This window comes from Myxine glutinosa, chromosome 3, assembly GCF_964187855.1.
Source record: "Myxine glutinosa chromosome 3, kmMyxGlut1.1, whole genome shotgun sequence".
NCBI lineage: Eukaryota > Metazoa > Chordata > Myxini > Myxiniformes > Myxinidae > Myxine > Myxine glutinosa.
The window spans coordinates 72,237,199-72,248,643 of NC_136263.1; the positions used below are offsets into that span (position 1 = coordinate 72,237,199).

At 42.8% G+C, this 11,445-nt stretch overlaps 1 protein-coding gene across 2 annotated transcripts in view; it reads right to left on the reverse strand.

Annotated features, from left to right (window-relative positions):
* EBF3 (EBF transcription factor 3) overlaps positions 1–11,445 on the reverse strand; it is a 199,182-nt gene that overhangs the window by 182,201 nt on the left and 5,536 nt on the right. For both annotated transcript variants that reach the window (XM_068110645.2, XM_068110642.2), the window contains exon 3: positions 3,886–3,949. In XM_068110645.2, coding sequence (XP_067966746.1) covers positions 3,886–3,949 — 64 coding nt within the window. The remainder of the gene's footprint in view (positions 1–3,885; positions 3,950–11,445) is intronic.

Below are 11,445 nucleotides of genomic sequence, written 5' to 3' on the forward strand. Positions count from 1 at the left end.
CTCCCTGCATGAAAAGCAGCCTAAACGGTCACCCCACCACCTCCAGCTTGGACTCTTGGCACTATACAATCTTTGTTGTAGGCTTCATGCACTTGTCTGCACACTCGGACGTGGCCATCTTGACGATAGACCAGAAATCTAGACTTGTCACTGAAGATCACGTGATTCCAGTGTCCTGGCTGCCATTGACGGTGCTCTCTGGCCCACTTCAATCGGCGCTGGCAGTGTTGTCTGGTCAGGCGTGGCTTTCTCAGGGGACGACTTGCACGATAGCCTGCTTGAACCAGTCGTTGGTTGACTAGCCTTCTGGATACAGGCACATTTGTCAGTTGCTGCCACTCAGCCCTAAGCCGATTAGCTGACTTGGTACGGCCATTGCGGACTAACCGGTGCAGCTGGCGATCATCCCTCCTTGTGGTTCTGCGAGGACGTCCTGGCCTCGGGATTGGAGTAGGGACACCCCTCTGAGCATTTCGATTTGACACCTGACCTTGAGTGATGCCATACTGCCGAGCAATAGCACGCTGTTTCATGCCGTAATTTCGTAAAGCCACCACTCCATCACAAACAGCATTGTCGAGTTGACGGACCATCTCCAGAGGAAGCAGCAATAACTTTTGGAGACGTGCAGCAGTTGTTTTCCACTAATACAGAACGCAACAACCCTTGTATACTCGACTGTGAAGCCAATCGTCAAATGCACCTGTCCGTACATTTTGCCACGCCACCTGTGATATAATCCTGTTGTTGACTTCTTGCTGCGACAGACAATCAGTGACAAGGTTCTTTTAACAAATAAATCACCAAAGTGTAAAAGAAACTCACCAGATTGATATACCGAGTTCAGAAAGTAAACCAAAGTCAAGAAAAAAAATTTCCATATTAAATGCCAAGTCTGTATATCATATATATGCATGTTTAAATACACACACACACACACACACACACACACACACACACACACACACACACACACACACACACACACACACACACACACACAGTCGTGGACAAAAATATTGGCACCCTTGCACCTTTTTCAAATAATGCACCATTTCTTCCAGAAAACTGTTGAAATTAAAAAATCTTCTGGAATCCACAAAAGTATTTCTTTGGTTTGCTGTGGGGAAAAAAAAAAGCTGAAAAAAATTACTAAATCTTAGCTTATTCCACACAGAAATGCAAAAATGGCCCGGACAATATTATTGGCACCTTTTAGAAGTTGTTAGAAATAATTAGATTTCAAGCAGGTGATTCTCCTTTACTTTGGAATTGAACTCACCTGCAGTGAGTTACAGGTGCCTGCAATATAAAAATCATTCATTCAACAAGTTTGAATAGAGAAAAGGAGTCATTCTGCTGTTTTGTGTCACTGTGTGTACCGCAATGATCATGGAGAAAAGAAAGAAAACCAGAGAATTGTCTGAAGAGGTCAGACACAAGATTATAGCCAAGGATGGACAATCTCAAGGCTATAAGTCCATCTCCAGAGACCTTGATGTTCCTGTGTCCACCGTACGTAATGTTATCAGGAAGATTAAGGCGCATGGCACTGTAACCCGCCTCCCTGGATGTGGCCGCAAGAGAAAACTTGATTGAGGATTGCAGCGAAGGATTGTTTGAATGGTGGAGAAAGCACCTCAATCAACTGCCAAACAGATTTAAGGTGACCTTCAGACACAAGGTATGATAGTTTAAACTCACACCATCCGTCACCAACTCAATGAGAGGGGGTTCTATGGTAGGAGACCCAGGAGGACCCCACTCCTGAGAGAAAGACATAAGAAAGCCTGACTGGAGTTTTCCAAAACACACGTGAACAAGCCAACATCCTTCTGTGCGAATGTCCCGTGAACAGATGAGACCAAATTAGAGCTTTTTGGTAAAGCACATCATCTCTATGTTTACAGAAAACAAAATGAAGCCTTCAAAGAAAAGAACACCTTCCTGACAGTCAAACATGGAGGAGGTTCAGTGATGTTTTGGGGTTGCTGTGCTGTCTCTGGCACTGGATGCCTTGAATGTGTGCATGGCATCATGAAATCAGGAGATTACCAAGGCATTTTGGAGCACAATGTTCAACCCAGTGTCAGAAAGCTGGGTCTCTGGCGAAGGTCATGGGTCTTGCAGCAGGACAATGACCCCAAACACACTTCAAAAAGCACCCAGGAATGGTTCAAGACAAAACCCTGTACTGTTCTGAAGTGGCCAGCAATGAGTCCAGATCTAAATCCCATTGAACACCTGTGGGGAGATATGAAAACAGCAGTTCGGTGAAGGCACGCTTCAAGTCTGGGAGAATCGGCGCAGTTTGCACAAGAAGAGTGTGCCAAACTGCCAGTAGAGAGGTGTAGGAAGCTCATTCATGGTTACAGGAAGTGCTTGACTGCAGTTATTTTGTTCAAAAGCCATGCTTCCAAATATTAAGTCTAGGGTGTCAATAATTTTGTCAATGCAATTTCTTTTTCTTTTCTGATTTAAAAGGATATATTAAGTTAGGCATCAAAAACAAAGGTTCTGTAATATTAATAGTGAAATAAAGAATTGTGGAGACAAAATACTTTTGTCAATTTCAACTTATTTTTAACAGAAATTGTGAGTTATTTTAAAAACGTGCAAGGGTGACAATATTTTTGGCCACGACTGTATATATATATACAGAATCAATAAAATATATACGTACCTTTCATGTCTTTATCTCAAAATTATAAAATACAATTTTACTTCTGATCTCTGATATCAATGTTTGGAACATCGAGAAGTCAATCCATCAATGAGCATGGTGTTTAATACTCAGAGTACAGTGAGACACCACGGTCCTGACCCTAGATGTACAACAACGTGTCTGCTGGAGGGTTAATGTACAGAGTCATTGGATTGTTGCAAAACGCTAAAAAAAAAACTATAAGTATAAGTATCAGCAGTGGCAATTCTGGAGGAAGTTCAAAGTTCAACTTACATGATATATTTTCAGACATATGGAGAAGGAATAAAATTGTGACATATAATTTATACCTTTACAATTTCTTTCATATAATATACAATATTTACTCATTCATTAGCAATAATTGCAAGAAGCTAGAGGTTTCTCCTTATGCTTCCTAATCTGCTTCTTCTTCTTCTTTTTCATATTATTATTACAGAGAAACCATTACATATATAAGGGAGGGGTGCTTTGCACCTCCCTTGATTAGTATATGTCTCCTTCTCCTAAAAACACTACTACTTATTTAACGGCCCAATTATTTCCACCTTTAGTGTGAATTTGTAATTTGATCAGAGTGTCGGAGATAACTGGACAACTCTTTGTGACAAATACTGTGAGGTCTATGAGGATCACCAACTAATGCGAGCAGATGGGAAATGCAGCTTAATGTCATTGCGAGGGGTAGGATACTCTGAGAAGCACCAATCCAACAGATTACAGTCAGGTCCGGAATCAATCCGAGGCTCGCGAGCTCAATGGTAAGTGTGTGCTGCCTCTCTCCCATCTTGTAGGACTGTTACCTTATACCCAAGGAGTGTCAAATTTGGCCAGAAATACCATCACACAATGGCCTGCTCAATGTAATATTTCACAAATGTCTTTTGTCATTCATTATCTAAACCGAATATAATGGTGAGAAGGCACATTGTGGCAGATCAGGCAAAAGCCGCACATCAACAAGTTTGTGTGCGAATGAGCATTGTCGCTTACAACAAGCCAGTCGGTGAGTGCAATTCTAAGCAACAGTGTCATTTCCTTTGAAGATATCTTTCTAACAGTACAAATGACCAATCTGAGTTATTCATGCAAATAGTAAATTGTTCTGGAACTGTACGACCAGACATAGTAATCGCAAGCATATGTGCATGCACATTTACCTGCAAATGTTCTGTACTCACCACTGCTGTAAAGAAGTTGAAGGCGATAGTGGATTCCATTGTTAGTTTTTTCGCTGGTCGGTTCCTGAAACAGAGATGAAGACAAGGCGACAAACGTTATTGCCATTTACCCTCTTTCACCTGCAGGGTGATGATGATGTGTGGAGTACCTGAGGTGTTCTCGGTGAGAATCGAACCAAAGCGATCGACGACACAATAACACAATTTCATCGCTTGCAATTTAGCTTCAGGTAGGTTAGGGTTGGCCGGTTGGTGCTCCTCTCTGAACCAATGCCTCATGGTCCAGGGAACCCAGGTTTCAATCCCATATACCATATGTATTGAATAGCCTGGTGTTGGTTTAGCGGTTACGGTGCCGGCTTGGGATCCGAGGATCCTGGGTTCGAATCCCGGTCGATCACTGAATTAACGCCAGGGGGTTGACTCAGCCTGTCATCCTTCCGAGGTCGGCAAATTGAGTACCAGTTCACTGGTAATTCCCTGTGTGTCGCAAGAGGTGAATAACAGGGTTGGTGGCAGGAAGTTTACCGCATCTGGCCATAAAACATTTCTTCAAAAAGGGGACCAATGGACCATGGTACCTGAAAAAGGCGCAACCCCTGCTCTATGGGGAAAAATGGCCTCTAAAGGCGGTTCATACCATATGTATTGTCTTCTGGTGTCCATGAAATCAATGTAGAAGTACACTGATCTCTACGAATACCTTGGTACTGCATGTGGTTGATGGACAAGGCCCTTCATGAGTCTTCCATCACTATATAAACAATTTTAAAATTAAAGGGTTCACCCCCAACGCCATAACCTCACCAGCTGCCCTTCATCGCCTCTCTGCTAATACAGCCCTCCCCCCTCCCGCAGCAAGTGTGCAAGTTTTAACATCAATAATTCATGCATCGAGCGATATAGGATTAGTTGGGTGAATATCAATGGCACCATATGCTGTATCAGGCTCTGAGGATTTAGAATAAAAAAAAAGAAAAAAGAATCAAACATAGGAGGGGTGGGGGGAGTGGCGGGAAGAGTGTAAAATCAAAAGCGCTCCGGTCGGGTGCGTTTGTATTATTAATAGGTGCGCGGAGATAAAGGACGGCGTCCCGCAGTAATACTACAAGAAGCAATCAGACCAAGTCCATGTTGATTACAAACGCGGTGGGTCTACTCGTCTCGTCCGAGGCCTGAAGTGTGGCTCCACAGCCCTTCGTGCATGAAGCATAGGTGCTTTGCGCTAATCAATCGGGTTGTCCTGTTTGACATTCCCACCTGAGCACTTGTGTTGTGATTCAGGTACCACGGGATCAAAATCCCGTATATTACATCCGATTTGTTCATCGAGTCCTAACATCCTTGTACTTCACATGGAAAGTGCAGTGAGATCTAAAACATATTTTCCTGCACATGATGTATGGTACAAGCCTAAGATCACTGTAATAATATAAATAATTCCTTCAGTGGCACACTTTGCTCCTTAACCTCATGGACTTGTTGTAAACCACTTGTAGATTTTGTTCTCATTCAAATATAAGGTTTTCCAGTAAAGTTTTCCACCTGTACATGTTCTAATGAAGCCACATATTCGAGAGTTCAGTTGAAGCAGATTCCTAGGGACTGCCACTCTCCCAATGGTGGCAGGTTGGTGTACTCTCTATTTTATGCAAGTTTACCTCTACAGGCCTTGCTCCTCATAAGCTCTCCTACCTCTGCCTTCCCCAATCCACAACAGGTTACACATGTTCCTCTTAAAACCCTCACCTGCTCACTTTTCCAAAGTCCACGCTGGTTGTCCACCTGAGTTTGTTTGTCCCCTTATTCTCTCGATTGTACCCACCCAATCTTCCAATCTGGCCTCCAAAGCCAGTCGCCGACTGGGCATCCTCCGCCGTGCGAAGTCCTTCATTGGTACACCTGAGCTCCTCACCACATACAAGGCTTTCATCCGCAGCTCAATGGAATACTGTTCCCCCCCCTCTGGGCCGGTGCTCCTGCCTCACACCTAGCTCGGCTTCACGCGGTTGAAACCAAAGCTTTCAGAATCATTGGAATCTCCCGCGATGAAGCTAACTCCGAGGGCCTTTCACTTACTCACCGCAGGCAGGTTGGTGGTCTTTCTGTCTTCCACCGACTCCTCTCCGGCCTTACTCCCACAGCTCTCTCTCTCTCTCTGCGCTCTGTCCCCCAAATATTCCTTCAGGTCGCACAAGATCTGCCTGCAACCCTCTTATGGTTAAACTGCCAAAATCAAGACTCTCTGCTCACCTTCACTCCTTCATTCCTCTTTTCTCCCACCTCTGGAACAAACTCCCTCACTCCCTTCAATCCCACTCCACCCTCCAGGTCTTTAAAACAGCTGTTCACCACCATCTCTTATCTTCCCCCATCCAAAACCTTGATCTTTTCTGCCCCCGCTAATTTCACCCCAGATCCACTTTTTTGAAATACCAACTTCTTTCCTGGAATTCCTTGCAGTGTCTTTGTGTTTTAAACTCCTCCCACCCCCCACCCCGATTCCCACGCCTCCTCCCCCCAAGCCTTCTCCCTCTCACAGATCTCCTGATGACGCTGCTCTCAAATGTTGTGTTTGTGCTTCCCCTTCTCTCCCCATCTTGTCTACCGCTACCCTTATTATATGTTTTGTGTGTCTGTTTGATTTTTTGTGTGATAAATGTTAGCTCTTTCACGACCCTCGATCCTATATACAAAAAAAAAAAAAAAACCCATGCATGCATATCCACCATACCCTTTGCTAGTTTATGAACCTGCTGCACCTCATCATTCAGCTCCCCCATGAGCCTATACCAATGTATAAAAAAATGCATTAAAGTTTCTACCTTTTATACATTGTACTTCTTGGATATCTCCGGTGATACTCCCAGCTTATATGATGATGCAACCCTATTAAACTCAAGCTTGGGAATACTTCACCGCCTGTGTCTGACGGGCTGAAGAGGCGCAGGAATTAAAGAAGATTTGGAGTTGAAATACGAGACTGTATTATAGACGTATCTCGGGGCGACGCAAAATGATCGCCATGAAACGTTACATCTGGAGTCGTGAATTTCTGCTGCTGTTAAAAGTTTACCTTTTGTGGTTGACAGAGATGACACAACTTTAAAAAAGAACAATTATTTTAAATTTTATCAACAACGATACAAGAGGTGTTTAAAATAATTACATGAAAGAGATACAATAGTCCATGCATGTCAAGGCAATATATACACCTATATAAAATATTATATGTATATATACAGTACATGTGCATGCACACACTGTACTCAAGAGTTGAAAAAAAAATTCTGTCTCTTGGACAATTGTGAGTGTTTTATTCCAATAACTTTTTGAACGGCCCTAGTATATAGATGGTGCTTTGAAAACGTTGACGTCACCAGTCTACGTCAGAGCATTGATATTGGCATGAGTGAAACCACTTAAGGCCAATTGTCAAGAAAAAAGAAATGAATCGTTGCTTGATTAACCTGAGGAGGTGAATTTCTGAACCTGAGATGTAACAACGTCGTCAAAGTTGAGTTCATATAAAGTATGACGAGTCCATTGGCCTAACTCAGAAAGAGAGAAAATAAAATAAGGGTTACAGTATTCTTCGTGACGACACGTTTATGAACTTTTACAACTTCAACACAACTTGGATATTTTATGGGTAAAAGGAATACGTTTCCTCAATTGGCTGTCATTGGCCTTTAAGTTAAGTCATTGATTTAATGATCAACCTTCGTATCTAACAGCTGATGTTTTTCTTTTCTTAAGATCGTGGTACGTGTTCCTTTGACGTATCCAGGTAACTCCGAACTACGAGGGGTGTTCAAAACGTTCTATGCAACAACTGCTTGGTTTAATGATGGAACATGTTTTTTACAATTCATGACTTATTTGATGAAAGATAACCTGACAAGGAACTTCAATGCAGGAGGAAAAAGACAGACTCTGCACAGATATATATATATATATATATATATATATATATATATATCTTTGGAGAAACTGGGGAGATAGAATTGCCTCTGCAATAGTTGCCAACCTATGGTTGTTTGTCCATCCTCTATCCTTTTTAGGTGCCTGAGAGTCAAGCAGCACCATTCTTTAAGTCTTCGGTACGACTCGGCGAGTGTCGGGTTCGGACCGACCAGACTCGGAGCGGACGCTCTGACAATTATGCCACAGTGAGGTTGGCGCATCTTGGACTTTGAATGCCCCACGTGATGCGTCAGGAAAATACCCAAGTGCTTATGGACGAGTCTTTCCCATTAAAGTGAATGAATGAATGATCGTTTTAAGGCCATTTTCCCCACTAGAGCGGGGGTTAGCCTTGCGGGCTCCATGACAATCATGGTTCCCTGTTTGAAGCAATGTTTTTATGACCGGATGCCCTTCCTGACACCAACCCTTAGTCGCCTCTTACGATGCGCAGGGATACGGTGTACCTATTCTAAATCGGGGTACACACCGGGATCATTCATCCCAGCAAGCTGGCACTCAATTTGCCGACCTCGGAAGGATGACAGGCTGAGTCAACCCCCCTGGCGTTAATTCAGCGATCGACCGGGATTCGAACCCAGGATCCTCGGATCCCAAGCCCGCACCCTAACCGCTAAGCCAACACCAGGCTAGTCTTTCCAATTAAAGTGACATTTTGAATTTGAATTCGAAGCAAATTGTTAAGTGAACGCTGCTCAAAAATTCCAACATGTGCGGAACGTTCGGTCAATTGGAATGCATTTCATTTGCAAGCAGCAGACGATGATTTCATCACCGAGAATAAGGCACAATTTCCTTTTGGTACAGTAAAGCGTTTTCGATTAATACTTTACAACGGAGCCAATTAATCTCGTGTGCTTTCACCATGTAATAGCAAGCAACAAATAATACAGGGAAATATTTAGCGTTAATAAGTGTTTAGCACGCTCCGGTGCATCACTTACAAAAGCGTACACGTCTGCCCGTTAATGAAAAGCACTAAACGTGCTGATAAAACAGGAACAGACTTATACTGCGCACGCACCACCAAGTGCTGAGTCTCTTTAATCCTTTTGCTGAACTTGCGGCCTGATTCCAAAACGTCTGTTTTCATCGTGACACGAGCTCAGTGTGCCTTTTGCTGTATCCCTTTAACGCCCTACTTTATATACAAAACTTTCTTCACAAACGCCTGTCAACTTTCATTTCACCTTAAAGCTGTGCACCTTCGTACTTTCGGTCCACCAGGCGCTTATATTCCATTCCATTTGATCCCTTTCCATTTGATTCCAGCTGCAGGCCCACAGAGGGCCTCGCGGGTCCGCCGAGTCAGGGAGCATGAAGTCTGTTCGACGTCAGACAGGGCTTTTTGCGGGGTTTATAGGCCAATGAATCTTGCATTTGCTCACCAAGGTCTATCTTATTTCGCCAAAGTCCCAGGAAACCCGCAAGACCCCGATGAAACTTAGGCAATCACAACTGAGTACTAGTGGGTGAGACAGTCCGCTTAAAGTGCCGTCCGAAGAAGACGAACCGAAGGTGAATGGAGGTTATGTTTTCACCCCAGTCTGTCTGTGAACACGATATCTCAAAAAGTTGTGCACTGATTCAGACGAAATTTGGCAGAGACGTAGCGTATGTGACAAGGACGACATGGTTAGAGTTTGGTGAAGATCCGGATTCGGATCCGGCTACTAGAATTTTTTTACGTGATTCTTCACCATTGGGAGATACGGCCAAAAACTATAAATAGCAGGATATCTCAAAAAGTTGTGGAGGGATTTGGACAAAACTTGGTGGACAGGTTGGGTGTGTAACAAGGACGAATCTATTCTATTTTGGTGAACATCTAAATATGGATTCGGATGTGAGAATTATTTAATTTTTGAACTGATTCTTCACCATTGAGAGATACGGCCAAAACGGATATATAGAAAGGTATCTCAAAAATTTGTGGACAGGTTTGGATGAAACTTGGTGGACAGGTTGGGTGTGTAACAAGGACGAATCTATTCGATTTTGGTGAATATCTACATATGGATTCGGATGTGAGAATTATTTAATTTTTGAACTGATTCTTCACCATTGAGAGATAGAGCCAAAAACGGATATATAGAAGGATATCTCCAAAATTTGTGGACAGGTTTGGATGAAACTTGGTGGACAGGTTGGGTGTGTAACAAGGACGAATCTATTCGATTTTGGTGAAGATCTAAATATGGATTCGGATGTGAGAATTATTTAATTTTTGAACTGATTCTTCACCATTGAGAGATAGGGCCAAAACGGATATATAGAAGGATATCTCCAAAATTTGTGGACAGGTTTGGATGAAACTTGGTGGACAGGTTGGGCGTGTGACAAGAACGAATCTATTCGATTTTGATTAAGATCTAAATATGGATTCGGATACGATAATTATTTAATTTTTGAAGCGATTCTTCACCATTGAGAGATAGGGTGAAAAGCGATATAGAAAATATTTTTAAAAGTTGCGGATGAGTTATGACTAAACGTGGTGGACGAGTTGGTTAGGTGACAAGAACAAGCCGATTAGATTTTGGTTCAGGTCCGAATCCAGATTCGGCCTATCAATGGGATAGAAAACATAAAGTGTTCAGCCTGGCGGAGTTATGCGCTCTACAGAGTACCGTTCTAGTTATATATGTGGAGTGCTGTGCCAACTCGCTACAACCTTTCTCTCTACGTACACTCAAAGTAATGGGAAAAGCACAATCGGTTAGTTGAGAACCAACTTTGCACACTGGAGACCAGTGCAGTAACGGTGGAAGATGCAATTTTGTTGCCAATGGCAACACGTTACAAAAGGTAAAAAACACAACTATATTAGCTTGAGAGTGACATAAATTAAATAATTGTTAATTACCAGGAGTGGTCGGTAAGTCCGGAACGTGTCATGAAAGGTTAATGTTCAACATAAAACTTGTTTTTCTACACATTTAATAACTATCGAGACTCATTTTCACTGTGAAAGTTTAAGTTATTCTGTTATATTAGCGAACAATTGTGTCAACGCTAATATACAGTATTTTCCTTTCCGTTTAGTCCGCATGCTTCTTTTTTTTTTGGTTGCCATGCAGCGATGGGATCTATTCCCCCTGGACACCGCAGTGTGATCCCTGCGCAGAGACCTAGGGGTGGCTACAGACTGCAGGAACAGCTGGAACTGCGAGGCTGCTGCGGATCAGTTTACCTATGAGCACGTACCTTACAGTACGGTCTCACGGCCCTTACTACACGAAGTTGCATTCTCAAAATGTCGTCGCCCATGATGCCCCGTCGGCCCACGGCTTCCATGATGGTCCATTATGGATTCTTTAAAACATACACATTCTGCAGGGTTTTGGCAGAGTGACATCCTTTTTTATGGAAAAAAAAAATCAGACAAAAGCAATTGTCAAGAAAATTGGAATTATCTCCTGGCAATGGCATTGCATCAAAATTAGACGCAAGCCGATGTTGCAGAAAAATAAATAAATAAATAAACGTGTGGAGTTGAAATATTAAGCCAGAAATAATAACATTCGTAACTTTTGAGTTATAATGTCAAGACGGCAAAATATCACGTTTCAC